Source organism: Mesoplodon bidens (assembly GCF_964165515.1).
Source record: "Mesoplodon bidens genome assembly, chromosome: 3".
In the NCBI taxonomy this organism is placed as follows: Eukaryota; Metazoa; Chordata; class Mammalia; order Artiodactyla; family Ziphiidae; genus Mesoplodon; species Mesoplodon bidens.
Window position 1 is genome coordinate 55,618,975 of NC_138178.1, and position 19,984 is coordinate 55,638,958.

General features: G+C 49.2%; 1 protein-coding gene across 3 annotated transcripts in view; it reads right to left on the reverse strand.

Moving 5' to 3' along the window:
• Nucleotides 1-19,984, reverse strand: part of MEGF11 (multiple EGF like domains 11) — a 237,413-nt gene that overhangs the window by 41,201 nt on the left and 176,228 nt on the right. For all 3 annotated transcript variants that reach the window (XM_081227620.1, XM_081227619.1, XM_081227618.1), the window contains exon 9: nt 17,646-17,820. In XM_081227620.1, the coding sequence (XP_081083746.1) occupies nt 17,646-17,820 (175 nt within the window). The remainder of the gene's footprint in view (nt 1-17,645; nt 17,821-19,984) is intronic.

Sequence of the window (19,984 nt, forward strand, 5' to 3'; positions counted from 1 at the left end):
AATGTTTTTGAAGCACTAGTAGGTGTCTGACACTGTGTTAGGCCAGGGGACACTCCGTGAGCAGAACAGAGCTTGTCCCTACTCTCACGGAGTTTACCCTTTAGTGGCCGGAGCGGGGTGAGGCACAAGATGAGGCTGTGGCATGAAAGGGCTCAGGCTAGGCCTCCCCCTACTTCCAGATGTTCTGCAGTGGCCTCCCCAGTCCTCTGGTGGTTCCTCTTACCCTCTTCTCCTGTGCTATTCCTAGAGTTTCAGGGCCACCAACGCAAGCTGATTTAGGTGTCCAATGGCACTGCAATGCCAGAAGCACACATGTGGAATGTACTTCACTGTTTACAGAGCCCCTTGTCAGGCAAGCATCTGCTCATTGCCAAGCAGAGTGTCAGCCCTGGGCTGCTACATTCCCCCTGCCTACCCTTCTTGGTCACCGCCACTCCCAGCTCTAAGGGCTCAGGCAGTGGGAGCCTCATTTGTGATTTCCCAGGGAGAAAGAGTGACACGCGGTCCACAAGGCAAAGAGAAAACAGCTTGGACTGCATGCCAGCCACAGAGGCCTCTCCAATGCAGAGCAAACCTCACTGGACCTAATTAGTGTGTCACTGATAAAGCAGCAACTGACAGTGGATGCATGTTGGGGAAGAGAAACTCTGCATAAGGCATGAGGAACAGAGGGCCAGAGAGATGAGAGGGAGAGACGGACGGAGGCCACTTGTCACATCCATCCCCATCCCTGCTTCCCTGTGCCAAGGGGGTAATGCCCAGGGCCTGTGCGGCTGACTCATTCTGCCTGGCTCCCCTGGAGGACAGGTGGAGAAGGGCTGAAGGTTAGGCCTGGAAACCCTAGGTCTGTCCAACATGAGTAGGCTGTCAGTGACCTGAGGCTGCTCTGTACAGTTGTGCAGGCTGTGCACTGCACAACTCTAGAGATGCCACTCATATGGCAGTCACTACAGCTTGTGTATATATTACATCAGTTTTTGGGCAAATGTCAGTAGAATGTCTTGAGAAAGGGGTATTTTTTCCTAATTTGCACAAATATGCTATATAAATTTGACCCCTCAAGAGGTCTCCCTAGAGGAGCTCAGACACCTCCTAATAGTTCCCAAACAGATACCAAGACATTTCAGCAAGACCTGAGACACAGTGAATGTGGCCAAAGAAGGACATTTGGGATCAAGTTCAGGCCTTGTTCACTTAGCTGGTAAACTAAGCTGGTAAACCAAGCTGGGGTCCTCCTGGAGACTTCGATGGTAAAACCAAGTTTCTTTTCTCCTCTGTGTTGATGCCCTTGTCCCATCTGTAGCCCCTTTCTCTTCTCCAACCATTCCCTCCCCTGAGAGCCTCTCCTGAGCTCCAAGAAGGCATCACAGGCTAATAAGGGCTTATTGAACACTCTTGAGAGGTATCTGTATCTTATCAGGAGGCTCTCAAGTCTAAACTCCCTGGAAATGTTCTTGCATGCTGGGTACATGCATAGTGGGCAGTCCCTGGAGAAGGGGGAGCAGATGTGGGCAAGACTGTGGTCCTTACTGTTGTCCACGCCCCTTCACCCCAACAGACAGGGCTGACCCTTGGCTTAGGACAGACTGACCCATCCCCAGTGCTGGAGGTAGGAGGAAGGAGACTCAGATTTTTAACTGCCCCCTTGGTGCTAGCCTGTGCCAGGCGCTTTTTGTTCCTTGTCTCCTTTTGTTCTTATAACAGCCCTGCAGGGAAGGAATGACATCTAGAGAGAGAACCATCCTGGAGAGAGGCCAAAGCGAGGCTGGAGGGGTCCACTTGCCCTGAGTCACACTGTGGGAAAGGGGCCAACTGACTCCACAGCCCACTCTTTCCTCTAGACCTGGCTGCCTTGACTGCAGACAGGGCAGGAGTGACAGGGACCCCAATGTCCTGAGCACCTAATATATACCAGGCCCTGTAGTCAGTGCTTTTCTACACATTTGATGTTAAATATATGCTGACAATGGAGGCGGGAATGGCTAATAGGGGCTTTTGGAGGGAACTCTTAGGGGGCATTTGTATCTTATGTTACGAGGCTCCTGAAGCCCAAAAGCCTTTAAGGCTTGAAAGAATAAAGCTAACATGGAATAACAGGTAGTGGGAGCGAGTGTTAGACTGGGGATTGTGCCAACATCCATCAAATACTGTATATCCTCTGAAAGAGAGAAAGCTGGTTACAGTGATGGTGATGGTGATGGTGCTGCTGCTGGTGCTGATGATGCCTGGGGATGCTCGCAACATCACACACACAGGCCGGCCTCAGCTCTCAGTTAAGAGAAAGGAGCTTCCTGTGACAGCTTCACTCTCCCGCTCCTGCTCCCCCAGCACTGAGCCCTGTCAAGTGCTCTGGCAGCTCCTGAGTACCTGGGAGGTGGGGATGATTCTGACCACAGAGGATCAGCACATCTCTCGCAGGCCTTCTGGGTCCTACTCCCTTAGCAGACAGAACAAGGCTTCGCTGCAAAGCCTGGGCTGGAATCTTCGGGACTTTCTGGGCAAACACTGACAGCATATGGCCTCAATCACTCTGCATTGGGTTTCATGATTTCCCTAGTGGTTTTAGAAAGTGCCAAAGAACAGTGGCTCTAAAGTGCTGGGAAATCCCACACTGGGAGGGTCTTCACGAGCATTTAGAGGAGTGTGAGGGTAGAACATGGAGGGTGCAGCAGCACAAGATGAGACTGAAGCATGGGAAGGGTGCAGGTGGGCCGCCTCCCTACTTCCAGATGTTCTGCAGGCTGTTTTTGGTGAGCCTGTGTGTGTGTGCGCAAGGAGTGGTACCCACTCCTGATGTATGTCATGTGAGTAATACACGTGGGCCCTAGGTAGACCAGATGTACAAATGTTTTGCCTGTGTGGAAGAGCAGGTTAGGATTTTGGCTTGCTGTCCCAGTGTCTTGGTTTGAATGGTAGCTTATAGGCCACCCCCCCCACCGCCAGCCTGCTGCCCCATGCACGGTCTCTGCAGCATGTGACTTTGGTGTGAGTGTGCTCTGTGTCAGTGGTGTGACAGCTGTGGGGTAAGCTTAGCATCTGCATGTCAGACACTGGGCTGATCCTGGTCATAGAGCCTCAAGGGGGGATTTGACCACGGTGGCTTTGCATGTGGCGTGCATGACAAGGACACACTGGGTCCACTTTGTGGGGTCGGATATATGGGGTGTGTGTGCATGTGTACTGCAGAACCCAGCTCCTCTGGGGTGGTGGCTGGGAGGGGTGGGCCCAGGGCGGTGGCCTGCAGAGCCAGAGGTCGACTATGTTGACAGTGATAATGTCCCAAGTGGGAACCAGATTGTGGGGGACAGAGGGCCCTGCAGGGGCTGATGGGGGTTGTTTACTAGAGTCCAAGCAAAATGTGGCACATTCATGACTTAGGGGACGCTCTAAAGGACCTGGGAATTTATTCAGTGAGCTTTACTGATCATTACTGATCATTCTCTGTGCAGGCCGGGAGTGGACTGGGGTTAGGAGGCTGGCAGGATGGGGAAAAGGGACAAATCAGAAAGACCTGCCCTCCAGCAGCTTTCTGTCTAGTAGAGAGGACAGAATCATCCACAGTGTGCCACCAGAGTGGTGTGCAGTGTCCTATGGGAAGGTTGTGTCCCACAGGGAGAAAGCAAGTAGGCTTTATGAGGAGATGGCAACTGAGCTGATCCTGTATGGATGCACAGGCAGAATTTGGCCAGGAGGATAGAGAGCAAGGGCATTCCAGGGAAAGGACAGACTGAACAAAGGTAAAGAGGAGACACTGTACATGGGAGGGCGAGTGTGTCTCCAGGTTAAGGCAATCCATTTGGATTTTCCAGAGCACCACGGCTGAAGGGTAGCAGTGGGACAGGAACCTGAAGGTCAGACTGGCCCAGCCAGGAAGGCTTCAAACTTTACCCTAAAGACAAAGGCAGGTGCTTGTTTCAGGCAGCACACATACTAAAACTGGAACGATACAGAGAGGATTAGCATAGCCCCTCTGCAAGGAGGACACGCAAATTCGTGAAGTGTTCCATATTTTTCTATGTATAGAAAGCCCTAAAGACTCCACACAAAAACTACTAGAACTGATAAACAGATTTAGCCAGGTAGCAGGATACAAGTTTAACATACAGAAATTGGTTGCATTTCTTTACACCAACTATGAAATATCAGGAAGGGAATGTAAACTAACAATCCCTTTTAAAATCGCATCGAAAAATAAAATACTTAGGAATAAACCTCACTAGGAGGTGAAAGACATATGCTGAGAACTACAAAACATTAATAAAGGAAATTGAAGATGATTCAAAGAAATGGAAAGATATCCCATGTTCTTGGATTGGAAGCATTAATATTGTTAAAATGGCCATACTACCCCAAGCAGTCTACAGATTTAATGCGACCCCTATCAAAATACCCATTACACTTTTTACAGAACTAGAGCAAATAATTCTAAAATTTATATGGAACCATAAAAGACCCAGAATTGCCAAAGCAATCGAGGAAAAAAACAAAGCAGGAGGCTTAACCCTCCCAGACTACGGACAATACTACAAAGCTACAGTAATCAAAACAGTGTGGTACTGGCACAGAAACAGACATATGGCTCAATGGAATAGAATACAGAGCCCAGAAATAAACCCATACACCTATGGACAATTAATCTTTGACAAAGGAGGCAAGAATATACAATGAGGACAATGGACAGCCACATGTAAATCAATGAAATTAGAACACACCCTCACACCATACATAAAAATAAACTCAAAATGGCTTAAAGACTTAAATATAAGACAAGACATCATAAAACTCCTAGAAGAGAACATAGGCAAAACATTCTCTGACATAAATTGTACAAATGTTTTCTTATGTCAGTCTCCCAAGGCAATAGAAATAAAAGCAAAAATAAACAAATGGGACCTCATCGAGCTTATAAGCTTTTGCATAGCAAAGGAAACTGTAACAAAACAAAAAGACAACCTACAGACTTGGAGAAAATATTTGCAAATGATGCAACTGACAGGGCTTAATTTCTGAAACATACAAACAACTAATACAATTCAATAACAACAAAAACAACAAAAACCAACCCAATCGAAAAATGGGCAGAAGACCTAAACAGACATTTCTCCAAAGATGGCCAATAGGCACATGAAAAGATGATCATCATTGCTAATTATTAGAGAAATGCAAATCAAAACTACAATGAGGTACCACCCCACACTGGTCAGAATGCCCATCATTAAAAAGTCTACAAATAATAAATGTTGGAGAGAGTGTGGAGAAAAGGGAACCCTCTTACACTGTTGGTGGGAATGTAAATTGGTATAGCGACTATGGAAAACAGTATGGAAGTTCCTCAAAAAATTAAAGAGTTGCTATATGACCCAGCAGTTCCACTCCTGGTCATATACCCAGACAAAACTATAATTTGAAAAGATACATGCACCCCTATGTTCACAGAACACTATTTACAATAGTCAAGACATGGAAACAACCTAAATGTCCATCAACAGATGAATGGATAAAGAAGATGTGGTATACAATGGAATATCACTCAGCTATTAAAAAGAATGAAATAATGCCATTTGCAGCAATATGGTTGGACCTAGAGATTATCATACTAAGCAAAGTAAGTCAGAAAGAGAAAGACAAATACCATATGATATCACTTACAAGTGGAATCTAAAATATGACACAAATGAACTTATCTATGAAACAAACAGACTCACAGACGTAAAGAACAGACCTGTGGTTGCCAAGGGGGAGGGGAGTGGGGGAGGGATGGATTGGGAGTTTGGGATTAGCAGATGCAAACTAGTATACATAGGATGGATAAACAACAAGGTCCTACTGTAAAGCATAGGGAACTATATTCAATATTCTGTGATAAACCGTAATGGAAAAGAATATGAAAAAGAATATATATACGTATAAGTGACTCATTTTGTTGTACAGCAGAAATTAACACAACATTGTAAATCAAATACACTTCAATAAAATTAAAAAAAAAAAAGACAAAGGCAGGTCCCTGAAAGCAGGCAAGTGACTCTGTGTTTCAGCCTATTTTAGGAACCCCCTCTCGTGAAGGCAGGCATCTGGGCCACTCTTTTCTGTTTGAGAGAGGTTGAGAGTCCAGACTCAGGCAAATCCAGTGGCTTATCAATTGTGGAATCATTAAAAAAAAAAAGTTATAGAATGAATGCAAAGGAAGGCCAGAAGTTGAAACCTGATAGGCTTTTACTGGGGAACAAAAAGAAATGGAGGAGGGGGACTTCCCTAGTAGCACAGTGGTTAAGAATCCACCTGACAGTGCAGGGGACACGGGTTTGATCCCTGGTCCAGGAAGATCCCACATGCCGCGGAGCAGCTAAGCCCGTGCACTGCAACTACTGAGCCCAGGTGCTGCAACTACTGAAGCCCATGCGCCTAGAGCCCGTGCTCCGCAACAAGAGAAGCCACTGCAATGAGAAGCCCACGCACCGCAATGAAGAGTAGCCCCCATTCGCCTCAACTAGAGAAAGCCCTCACGCAGCAACGAAGACCCAACGCAGCCAAAAATAAGTTAAAAACAAACACAAAAGAAATGGAGGTGGGAAAGGCCGCCTCTACTGTCCACACTGTCCATCCTTCCCATCCCCCAACTCTATATAAATTACTCAAGGCTTTTAAAGCTGGTTTCCTCTGGGCCTGGAGGTGTCTCAGACAAGTTCTCATAGAGTGCATCACTATACATAATACGGGCCTGGGATGTGCTCTCCATTTAAGAACCTGAGGCCTCGGGGGGCAGGTTTGAAGGCAGCTCAGTTCAGACCTCCCAGCAGGAAGGGATGAGGTGGCTGAAGGCCTGGGTCAGAGCCTGTCTGGGGTTGCAGGCCTGGGGGAAAAGAGGGGAGCAAGCCCTCAGAGGGAGATGGGGCAGGAGGGGTTTGTCCTGGCAGCATTTGCCTGGGGAGGGGCTCAGCCACCGGTTTGAGAGAGGAGAAGGCTGAGATGCTCAGAGTTGTGTAACCTTGCCATGACTGTGTCCTTACGTGTAAAATGGCAACGGCGACATCTAACCTCAGAGGGCTGTGGGAACACCTGAGGTGATGGCTGTGAGAGCATTCTGTAGTGGAAGAACCGTGACACAGACGGGTGTCACGGTGATGACTCGGTGCTCTATCCACACCACCGCCTGGGAAACTGACACTTTCCCTCAGCTCCCAGACAGATGCCTGGTTGCCCTATGGTTTGACACCACTTCCTAATTCAGCTCTCACGGTTGGAGCACCCCTGTGGCCATGCTTAAGGTTTCATTTTGGTGGGGGGCGGCGAGGATCACTCTGGGTTTGCCCACGGAAGGGGCAGGTCAGTGGCAGAAGGCTGCATCAAACCAGTGGGCTCTGGAACTTGACTACTGGGTTAGGTCCTGGCTCTGACACTTCTGGGACCTTGGGCAACTTCTTCCTTTTCAGCATTATTGGGGTAGAATTCACAAACTCTGTGCAAGTTATTAACCTCTCTGTGTCTCCGTTTCCCTATCTCCAAAAATGGGGATTATAATAGTACTTTCTTTCAAGGGTAGGGGTGACGATTAAATAAATGATTACATGTAATGTTCTTAGAACAGTGTCTGGCCCAGAGGAATTGCTATAAGTGCTTTAGGCATTCTGATTATTACCCGTGGCCGAATTTGAGCCCAAGCCCACTGCAGATGGAAGAAAAGAAATGTAAGATTTACCCACTCTGTGCCAGTTTGGTAGTGCTTACCCTGTTTCATCCTTATACCATCCTAGGAGGAACTCCACGTGCGAGGTGAGCAGAGTGAGGCTCAAGAGGTGATCCTGCTGGCGAGCATGTCACCCTGCTGGCGAGCAGCAGAGCTGAGATTCAAATTCAGGTTTCCTGACTCAGACCTCATGCTCTTCCCCCTCTGCCAGCGGCCTCCACTGAACCATGGGGAGTGACGGGAACCAGCATCTGCTGAACACCTACTGCGTGCTGGGTCCCTAAACCGTGATGTCACCGTCTCCCCACACAGGGCGTGGAGGTCAAGTGAGGCAGCGTTCTGTCCCGGCCCTGCTCAGGACTGCAGTGACTCCCTCTTGCCTGCTGAGCTCAGCACCAGTGCCCACCTGGCTGCAGGGTCCAGCCTGCTCTGCTTTCACTCTTCCCTTTGGATTCCCTACACCCCTGCTCACCGGGGCCACCTGCGCTGAAGGCTGGAGCACCTGGGCCCCGCTCCCCTGGGCCTGCCTCAGGGAGTGAACACTCCTCAGAACTTTCAGGAGAGGGGAGAACAATTACTTCGTAGTGTTTTTGGAGAGACCTTTTGAGATTGTTTTTTTCATTTACCCCCATTGTTAGTCTTCCTATTAGCCCCACCTTAAAGTAATTTATTCATGACCTTTTTCTGCAACATTTTGCATTTTCCAGACATCTTCTGTCAGGAGTCCCTTCCCCTCCTGGGGTCCGTAATTACTCTTGCAGATGGAATTACTGGTGCTAAGGACTAAGCGGGGAGATGGCTGGGGAGGGGCCAGGCTAGGTGGGGCTTTGGAGCTTCAGGGCAGGGGTAGCAGCTGGGGAGTGGGCTCTTCCTTTGCCCCAGACCCACAGCCTTGGCGGGGTAGTTAGTCTGCGGCCTGGACCCCACTGCTCTCGCTCACGCCTCTGGGTGCATACACCTGGCACTGCTTCTAGCCTTCCCAGCAACGTGTCTCATCTCAGCTTCACCCCAGACCGAGGATACAGGGAGCAGGGTTTGTGGCCCATTTTGCAGAAGATGAAGTTAGACACAGAGAGGTGAATGGACATGGGTAAAGTCAAACAGTGAGTAGGCGGCCGAGCCAGGGCTGGGGCCCAGGTCTGACTCCCGGCTGGCCTCTGCTCAGCACGGACTACCCCGCACGGCTGTCCTGGGGCGAGCCTGGCCTTGGAGCCATAAGCCCTGGGTTCTAGGCCCAGTTCGAGGTCCTGGTAGGTCAGGTCTTATAACTGCTCTGAACTGCAGTTTCCTCATCTGTTGAGATACAGCTAACAATCCTCGTCTTGCTTTCCTCACAGGAGAGCTGTGAGGACTTAATAAGCTTAGGTGTGAGACAGCTAGCTGGGTAAACTGTAAAGTGCTGCCCCACAGTAAGGGAGGGAGACTGAGGGTCCCAGCCATCTCCCCTTGAAGACAAAGGGTGGGAAGTCACTAGGTTCCAACTGAGAAATAAGGTAGCTAGGGTTGTCCCCTCTCCTGGGAAAAGGCCTGAGAGAGTGTCAAAGCTGGCTATTTACCACAGATCCACAGCCCTCTCCTCTCCAGACAACTTTTGTTTGTGGCTCAAAGTGTAGGCTCTGGATTCAAACAGCTATAGGCTCAGCTCCTGGTGACCACGGACCAACTAGGGAAAGTTACTTCAGCTCTCTGAGCCTCAGTTTCCTCATCTGCAAAGTGGGGATCCTCACAGCCTCTACTTACAGGGTTGCTGCAAGGATTAAGTAAAATAACGTATGAAAAACAGAGAGCCTGGCCTAGGGCCCGCCACGGTTCCTCAGTGCTGCAAACGTGGGCCACTGTCACCCTTACTCGGCCATCCACTTCCTCCAGACCTTTCAGGGAAGCTCCTCTGACTCGTGGCCCCACCCCACGCTGTACAGTCTGTGGGGCGGCCAGGACTGGGAGTTGGAAAGGGAAGAAACCCCATCATCGCCAGAGACTGGGACAAAAGGAAAACTGGGAGTGTTTAAAGCATGGATGCCTCAGACCAGCCCCGAGAGCTTCTTCTGCTGTATGGAGAGAGCTGCAGGGACCAGGCCTGAGACCCAAGCCCCAGCTCTGGACCCCAGTAATGAGGGCAGTGATAAAGACGCAAGGAGCACGGCCGGGAGAGGGTGGTGTGACAGGGGGACCGTTTATTTTTTAGAACAGAAGAGTCAGCAATTTTCCCTAATAAAGCTACAAACCATGGAGTCCCAGAGGGGGAAGGCTGGACTCAGCCTTTGTGACATAAAACCAATTTTCCCTATTTTGCTCTGTGGATTAATTGCCAACATGATTTAACACTCTGGTGACACCCCTATCCCTCTCTGCCCTGGGAAAAATCAGTAGGTGTCTGCTGTGGGGACAGCAAACTCATGAGATGGAGGTGAAGGTGGAAAAAGCATCTGACTGGGAGCTATGTCACTCGCTTCACATCCCAGTTCTGCCAATGATTTGCTGTGTGACCTAAGTCACTTTCCCTGTCGGGACCTTGGTTGCCTCCTTTGCAAAATGAGAGGGTGCACCAGGGAAGCACTGAGCGTTCTTCCAACTCTGCCACTGTAAAGGGTAATTCTCATTTTGTGCTCACACAGACCAGGAAGGGCAGGCATTATTAACCCATTTAACAGATGGGAAACTAAGGCTCAAAGAGGCTGAGTACGTTGCCTAAGGTCACACAGCTACAGAACGGAAGACTTGGGATTCCAATCCAGGCCTGTCTGACCCCAAAGTCCATGACCTTTACCTCCAGTAAACACAAGGAACCTTGACAATCAGTTATTGAACATTCAGTACATGCCAGGCTTTTCCCTAAGCACTGTGCATATTTCATCTAATTCAATCCAAAGAATAACACTAGAATGTAGTGCCATTATTTCCCGTTTTATAGATGAAAAACTAAGGCTTGAGAAGCATACGTAACCGGGCCAAGGCCATTCAGCAGATGACGACAGAGCTGGGATTTGAGTACTGGACTCTGTACGTGTGTGTATGTGTTTATATTTTTGGATCATTTCTGCTATTTTGCACTATCTGTGCTCCTCTGCTCACACGGGCATGGCAGCTAGAGAGTGAATTCCTCATCCCCAGCACAGCATCCAGGAAAATCCTTTACTATAATAATTAGGAAGCTAGGGGTGGTCAGGGGATGAGAAGCTGGTTTTCTAGGCGTGGGGCTAGCAGTCTGACCTCAGTGTGATGAAGAGCTAAACAATTAGAACAGGAAATGCACACACATAATATACGTCACCTGGCTCTAATTTTCAGTCCACGTTCTCTTCTGGCCGTGCAGCTGCCCTCTCTCCCTAGTTTCAGCTCAAGAGCCACACAAGAGGCAGACATGCGCTTTACCCAGCTGGTGTGTGTGTGTGTGTGTGCTGGGGGAGGGTGACGTCTTCAAAGGACATAGGAAACCTTGGAGAAAAATTCAGTCACTGCTCCACTGCTATGGATTTTTGTAACTCTCATCCCGCTCCCGCCTTCACTGGCCTGAGCAGCTGAGGTTTGCCTGTGACCTACCGACTGCAGGGAGAGAGGGGAGAAAAATGGGTAAACTAGTTTGTTCATTTGGGTGATGGAGTGCCCGTTTCCCTCACCAGTATGCAAGGTTCAAAAACGTCAGACAGGGATGCAAAAAATTGCAGCATAAATAGATGAGCCCTTTAAGGTAATAGAAATTCTGTCATCCGGGGAGAAATACAGGCCCTGAATCCTATGGGAGGGGACACCAGGCCCCCCTCCCCCGCCTCCCACACTCCCCGTCCCCCTTATAGCCGGAGCTGAAAGGGAGCATCTGTGCTGAGGAACAACCAGAGGGCCCCCTATCTCCCGGCCAAACGGGCTCAGTGCAGGGAGGAGGTCTGGGAAATCAAGTCTTTGTAGCACTGGCAGTGACCTCACAGGCTGTTCACTCCAGGTGCCAAGGTGGCAACAATTAGTTTTAGAGCAGTGGAGGAGGCTTCATCAGGCTGGCCACGTAGGTGAGGCCTTAATTAAGGAAAGCTGGCCAGCAAAGGAATGTGGAGGGGCTGAGAAACTGGCCTTCTCCCCCCTGTGATGAGAAAGTCTATTCTTCATTCTGTGGCTGCTCTTGGGAACCCTGGAGCCCTTGGGAACCCTGCAGCTCCCAGCCAGGAGGAAGTTTCAACTAACTCTGCTCTCTTCCCCTCGCCCCTGTTTCCACCTTCACACAACTAATAAGCAGCAAAGCTGGTACATGAAGGCAGGGAATCTGGCTCTAGAGTCTCTGGCTAACACCACTATATAGAATTGCATAAGGTAGAAACTCATACCATTTGCTCAAAGAACCTGGAGATGATGCTGGGGGACAGCTGCTCCAGTCCCACTGCAGCTGCCTGTTTATCTGAAGTGCAGAGAAGCCAGTGGGTAGATTTAAGCTCCCGCCCTGCTGGCAAGGCCCTTTGGAAATGCCATGAATTTCCTTCCTATGAAGGTCAGTTCTGGAAACTTCTGCTAAGGGCATTCATGGCTCTTCCCAAGACTTTTATTCATTTCAGTGTCCTGAGCAAGATATTCACACGGTAGCCATGTGGTGGGGGAAGGCAGTAGGAGGTGCAGGGTTGGAGGGAGACAGACTCTGAGCTGTGTGCTATGGGAACAGAGGAGGTGAAAGGGTTAATTCTAAAGTGAGGAATATTCAGGGAACACTTCATGGAAGAGGCAGCCTTTGATTTTAGCCTGAAAGGCTGACAAGGATTTTCATAGACCAAGATAAAGACAGTGGGGAGGGCATTCTAGGAAGAGGGAAAAGCTTGAGAAACAGCAGAGGCAGAGGCCCAAAGCAGACGCTGTGTCTGGGGAAAAGCGGATATGTGTGGCCACAGAACAGGTCTGTGGCAGGTAGCAGGGGATTAGGTTAGGGTGGACTAACTAGTTTTAAGGGCAGGTTACAAAGGACTGGGGTTTGAGCTTTATTTGGTGGGTAATGAGAAGCCATGGAGAGGGGTGATGGGACCCCAACTTCCAAGTGGATGGACAGCTCCACTTAGTCCCCTCAACCACAATACCCTCCCCTCACTTCCTGAACCATCCCTCACTCGGACACTCCCAGGACTCTGCCAGCTTGAGACCCCTGTCATGTGACCCTCACTCTGCCTTCCCCTACCCCTGTTCACCCTGGTGCTCTGGCTGGGTAAGGAACCCGGGTTCTAACAGGGCAAGAGCAACCTTGCAGCAGAAGCTCGTGGGAGCTGTCCAAGGTGCCGAACCGATGCCACGCCCAATTTTAAGTCCTCCCATTGTAATGATTGGCTCCCACACCATTGTTTCTGTTGGACAGAGAATTTCATTCCCATCTTATAGATGAGAAATGGAAGCCCCAAGAGTTAGAAGAACCAGAGCTAGGAACTTGGTTTCTTGCCTTTCAGCCCAGGGCTCTTTTCTCGCACTCAGCAGCCCCAAAGTAGTCCAGCATTGCATACCCGAAGTGATTCCATTGCTGCTGCCAAGCTAACATGTAAAATGCCCAGACTCTCTTCCTACTTTCATCCCTATGTTCATTTCCCCAAACACTGACAGGTATGTCCACCCCACAGCGCATCCTGACACTGACCACTGAGGGCGATCCACAGGTGCTTGGGTGGACCTGCCTGGAACAGCAGCTGTGCACGTTTATGGTTTTATTGCATCGGGAATCCCTGGGCATAACTCATCCTGACACTCTCCTTGGAAGGGAGTGCTGGGCTTGAGGGAAGCAATGTTCTCCTACACTGTCACATTTCAGCAGCAATTACTGCCATTTTACTGGGCATCTAGTGTTCCAGGCCCTGAGCCGTGAACTTTCCATTTGAAGTTTCTCACTCTCATGGTTAAGTCTCCTCTTAACAGATGAGGAAATTCAGACTTAGGCAGGATAAGTGACTTTTCAGTAGGGACAGTGGGGATGGGAAGGCCACAATCTGAACCCAGATTTGTGTGGTTCCACGGTGACCCATCAGTCAAAGTCTATCATCTAATAGATGAGAGCTGTGGTGGCTCCCACCACTACTGGCTTTGTGATCATGGGCAAGTCACTTATCCTGTTTGAACTTCAAGCCCCTCATTCTCAGGCTGAGGCATGTGAAAGTGCACCTCTGTAGGGCTCCTGTGAGGAACAGAGATGAAGCATGTGGCAAGGACTCAGTAAGTGTTTGCTGCTAATGTGAATATGACTATTATTGGGCACAAGCTCTTAGAAGGCTGGATGGGCATCTGATTAGCCTTTCCATACCCCCAGCAGCTCCCCAAGTTCTTGGTAGAGAAAATATCCAGTGTCCTGGGAAGGAAGGAGAAAGAGTGTGAGGGTTAGAACACCCTGAGTGTCAGGTGGGCTTGCTTCTGCCCCATATTCTTATGGCCTCAGGGGGGTGGGAACCACCTGGCTGGAGCAGGCATGCCACTGGGCTCCCAGGGGTAGTTCAGTACTCCTCATGGTTATGTTGAGGCTGAGGCCATTCTCAGCCCTCAGACTCTGAGAGACCCTGTTTTCACAAATGTATCCCAACATCCTCCCTAAAGAGCCCCTGGCAGGAAGAGCTCTGATGGGAGAGGACAGCTGAGCATAGGGCCTCACATCCATTACCATGTTGGCTAGTCACATCCAATAGCAGACAGGACTGACGTGACCCTCACCTTACAGATGAGGACACTGAGGCCCAGCAAGGTAAAGCGACATGTCCGAGGTTACTGAGCTGAGGCTCAAGGTCTCCAAGCTCTCAGAAAAGGGTTCTTTTAATTAGTCTCAAATTAATTGCCCATCCTAAAACTCTTTCAAGGAAAAAGGCAGGTGCATAAATTCACAAACCAACTAACAAATAAAGGCAATGCTAATTATCACTGACTGCAAGACATTTTGGGGAGGGTCTCAGCCAAGTCTGCTTTCTAACTGCTCTGATCTCCCACCTTGACCAGAGCTGGCTAACGGCAGGAAGTTGCATTCATTCAGAAGCTGGGGTGAGGGCAATGGTTTGGTTTCCCCCTTGGAACCTGGTGTGTGCGGGAATGAGCCACGCTCGATGAGAGCAACTGACTATTCTGTAATCACCTCAAGCAGCTCCTGCTCAACACCCGACAGCGCCCCAAAAGAACCTTTCCAGGTAAAATGAGGCTTGGCAGGAGGAGATGGATGGGAATTCACAGGGTCTCACGAGGGCTGCTTCGCTCACAATCTGTCTTATTTAGCCCTGAGCCCCAGGCAGGTGGGACTCCACATCAAGATGATTCGTACAGGTGCCAAGTCCCCCAAAGTTCAAGAGCAGGAAGTCATTTGCATCCCGGATGGGAGGAAGAGACGCAGGGGCCTGGCCTCCAGATTCCTGGAGCCATGGCCTGGGGGCAGTGGGCCCACAGACACTAGCCTCTCTAGGACTACCCCCAACCTTCACCCACCCAGGGCCTGGATTTCCCCTTCTTTTGAGGAGCAGTGACTAGGCAGGCAGCTGGGGGTGAAGAAGGGGGAACAGGGAGGCCCATAGACAATGTATACAGTCAGACTGTAACAACCTCAGTGATCCCCCCTTCCCCTGACCAATACACACACCCATACCCACTTGCTCCTACTTCCTCTCATTTCCTCCAGAAGGGTGTGTTTCCTGACTTGGTCCGTGGACTCTGCATGGTAGACCATCTGAGAAATCAGTTCATCTCCCCCTGCACACTCGCCATTTACAGATGAGGGAACTAGGACCCTGAGAGTGGAAGCCACTTGCCCAAAGTCAGAACTACCCTGGTAGCCAAGCTAGGACTGGGGTCTGGATGCCCCCCGAGAAGTCTTGTGTGGTCACCTCCTTTTTGCTTCAGTCACCTGATCACTTGACTAGGTGAGACTTAATCCCAAACAACCATTCGCTCCTACCAAACCCCAAACCTCGGGCACTCCATTTTTCTATGGAAGTTATGGACCAAGTTCACACCAATAAAGGTAAATGAGAGAGGAAACTTGCAGGAGGGACAGATCTTTTTCTCTTTTGAAGATGCCACTGGAGTCACCTTCACCCAGTTTTATCTGCATTGGGGAGGGGGGAAGAAGGAGCTGAACAGAGTTTTGTTGTATAGACCAGGGGCAACCAGCCCACAAAAGACACTGTCACCAGGCAAACCTGTACTCTTACATCATGACAAGGGCTTCCTTCCAGTGGATCGCCACCTTGGCAGCACACTGGCCACAACCAGACCACACTCAGACCAAATATATCAGCATCTCCAGGAGCGGGCGGGGGCATCAGTGTTTGTAGAGCTCCCCAGGTGATTCCAATGGGCAGCCCAAGTTGAGCACCATCCTTTTCCTACTCAAAGTGAGGCCACTGACCAGTAGCGTTGGCATCACCTGGGAGCTTGTTAGAAGCACAGAACCAGGACTTCCCCAGTGGGTAAGACTCCACGCTCCCAACGCAGGGGGCCCAGGTTCAATCCCTGGTCAGGGAACTAGATCCCGCATGCGTGCCGCAACTAAGAGTTCACGTGCCACAGAGTTCGCATGCCGCAACTAAGAAGACCGCATGCTGCAACGAAGAGCCCGCGTGCTGCAACTAACACCCGGCACAGCCAAAATAAATAAATAAACAAGTAAATAAAAAATAAATATTTGAAGGAAAAAAAAGAACTGCAGAACTGCAGGCACCTCCTCAGATCTACCGGATCAGAACCTGCACTTCACCAAGGTCTGCTGGCGGTTTCTGAGTTCACTAAAGTCTGAGAAGCACTGAGGCAAGGTACGCCATACAGAATAGCCCATCTCTACACCCGACAGCAACCTTGCAAGGCAGGTGTTCCATTCCACAGGTGAGGAAACTGATCCTGAGAAAGGTTAACTCACTGGCCCAAGGTCACACAGTTGGTGAGTAGGACAGCCAGGATGTGACCCTGGGCTGGTTGCAAAGGCCACTCTTTGTACTACACAAACCACTTCTTATAGCACCATAAAAAATTTGGCCACGGGGGTCCCCTGAATGTTTGGGTCCTCAGACCCACTGGGCATGCCCCGCCATTGAACAGGATTCCACTTCCAATGTCAAGTTCCCTGGAATCAAACCTCATAAAGACCAGCATAATTCATGAGGAAATACAAATAGTAAACAAACACGTGGGGGAAAGGTTTACTCTCCCTAGTAATCAGAGAAATGCAAATTAGAGCAATATTGAGGAGCCATTTTCTACCTATATAATTAGCAAAAATTAAAAAAAGAAAAGAATGTTAGCAGAGTTGTTTTGAAATAGGTACATTCATACATGGCTGGTGGTGGTGTAGATTTATATAACCCTAGAGGAAAGTAATATGGCCACATCCATCAAGAGCCATAAATACATTATGCCCACTGACCCTGGGAAGTCACCCTAAGGAAATAATTCAATAGGAGGGGAAATGTTGTTTGTAGGAAGATGCTCATTGTAACATTTGTTGTGAACATTGGAAACAAATCAGTATTCAGCAGTAAGGGAATGGCTGAGTCAGCAGGGGAGCCATCAGCTCCTGCAGTGTCATGCAGCCATTTAAAATGATAATTAAGAAGTCCAAGCAGCAAATATGGGAAAAAAGAAAGCGAAATACAAAACTTTGTGCTTATTATGTGCACTGTGGTTATTATGATAGAAAAATATTGTGTGCATAGGATATGGACGCAATATCCAAACCAGTTGTCTTCTTTGTCCAAACACCAAAGAAGACAACTGGTGTTTCAGGGTGAGGGTGCAACGGAAAGACACCTTCCTTCCATTACTTTTACAGTTACAAACCCCAGTAGAATTGGCCTTTAAGAACAGCCTTGGCAGCTCTCTGCTCATGGACTCTATCTCTGAGTGGCACATGGAGACACCTTCATTCTGCATCCACGGGCACAGGGCCACACTCCCTGATTCCACCTGGAAGTGGGAAGAGCTGGCCCCTCCTTTCCTGTGTAGGGGTGGGGGTGGGCAGAGAGGCCATGGGAGTCCCCTCCCATCTTACCATGAAGCCTGGGGCACAAGTGCAGCTCCCAGTGACGCTGTGGCAGTTGGCGCCGTTCTGACAGGTGCAAGGCAGCTGGCAGCCATCGCCATAGTAGCCAGCAGGGCAGGATTCATTGCAGTGGTGGCCAGACCACCCCGGCTGGCAGGTGCAAGCTCCAGTTACTGGGTGGCAGCTGAGCAAATGAGAGAAGGATGAGAGGACAGTCTGGTCAGGAATGCGGCCATATTCCGCCCTCTGCCCACCCCAAGTCTGGTCTGCCCAGGGCTGCAGGATCGAAGGGCCTCTGAAGTTAAATTTCTTTCTTTTTTTTTGGCAAGTATTTTCCCCCAGTTGTGAGTTGTTTGTTTATTTATTTGTTTATTTATTTATTTATGGCTTAGTTGGGTCTTAGTTGCGGCACATGGGATCTTCTGTTATGGCATGTGGGATCTTTCGTTGCGGCGCGGCCTTCTCTCTAGTTGTGGCACGCAGGCTCAGTTGCCCTGCAGCATGTGGGATCTTAGTTCCCCAACCAGGGATCGAGCCCCCATCCCCTGCATTGGAAGGCAGATTCTTAACAACTGGACCACCAGGCAAGTTCTGAGGTTAAATTTCTTAATGTATTATTTGCCAGATGATGCCAAGATTACATGGTCTTATTACATGTTTCTTATTAGCCTCAAGAAACTGAGGCTCATAGTTGTTATATAATTTGCCTAAAGTTACATAGCAAGGAAGTGGCAAAATCAGGATTAGACACAGGTCTCCTGACTCCCAAACAAGTGCTCTTTATAATACAAATACACAGAGACCAAAGCAGGAGGCAGCCTCTTCCCTTATGGACTGTGAGGTCCAGCACTTCACCCACTCTGCACCCAAGGCAGTTGCCCAGTGTGTGGGCAGGCACAAGAGGGCTTCAGTGAGACCCAGTTACTCTGCATATTGTAGGTACTCAATGAACATTTGCTGAGTTAAAATGGAACCTTGGGGCAGATGTGGCCTCCCCTCTATGGCAATGTCTGTATTGGAGAAAATACCCTCCATCCATGCATTGCTAGAGCTATTTAAGAGCAAGCAAGATCGTCTCCATCCCCTCTCTGGCTAGCCCAGCAAAAGAATCATTTGGCTGGAGGCAGGGGCTGCCTGGCATGACCTCTAGAGAGTCAGGCAAACTCTGGCTGGCAGAGGTCTGATCCAACAGCCAATATGCATCCCTGACACCGGGTGTGGTGACCATTTTCTTCTCAGAGCTTCTGTGGGGAGTGTAATTGACTGATAGCCCTAGCTACTGTGTCTGAAATCCATCACTACATTTTCTCAGAGGTCACACTTCCCCTGGGCTGCTCTCAGCTAGAGCACAGCAGGGATATTAAGGTCGACACATTCTTGGGCAATCTGGGACTCCTCTGATGGACAAGTTTGGCTTAAAGACTCCCCATCTTGCCAAACTTTCTTAGAACTGTGCTTTGGTCTAAAACTTTCCAATCAACCTTCCTTCCTTCTCTCTTTCCTTCACACAGGTCAGACCTGTATTGCAGTCTCATGCTCCCCTAGCCTCCTCAGTCCCTTCCCCATTTTCCCTCATAGCTGTGTCCCTAGTAAATCTCTTGCTCTCGGCATCTGCTTCTGGGAGAACCCAGACTAACACTCCAGAGAAGACGCTGGATGTCAGAGACAAGCTTCTTGGATTCCCTGTGTCATCTGCTTCCTTGCCCTGGAGTCCAACTCAAGGGATATGGTCCAATGGCGCATGCTCTGGGCTGGCAAGAGAAGCCTACGTACAAATCTTTGTTCTGCTAAGTTCCACGAGGATATGGGCTTTGTCTCCTTGGGTCATTGGTGGATCCCCAGTGCCTGGCTCATATTCACTGCCCAATTAAATATTTGGGAATGAACAGTACTTTTACTACGAGTAATTATTTTCTGTCTGTTGACTTGTTTATCACCTGTCTCCCCACCAGGTGGCAGCTCCATGGGGGAGGGCCCTTTGTCTGTCTATTTCACTTCTGTATTGTACCCCAATGGCCAGCAGGGTCCCTGGCACCATGAAGATACTAATACATATTTGGCAGATGAATTAATGGACAAACTAATTGTGTGAAGCCCAGCCAATTTCTGGGAGATCTGATTTTCTCATGGAAAATGAGGGATGGACAGGAGCAGACAGTTCCTGAATAGTTAGTGCAAGTAGCTAATAGTCATTTTGGAAAATGTTTAGTCTCATTAATCATCAAGTCAAAACAACAATTGGATATCACTTTTTCTCTATCAAAATGGTAAAGTTTTTTTTTTTTAAAGGGACAATGCTTAATGCTGGTAAAGGTTTCTGGAAAACAATGTGGGGTTATATATCAGGA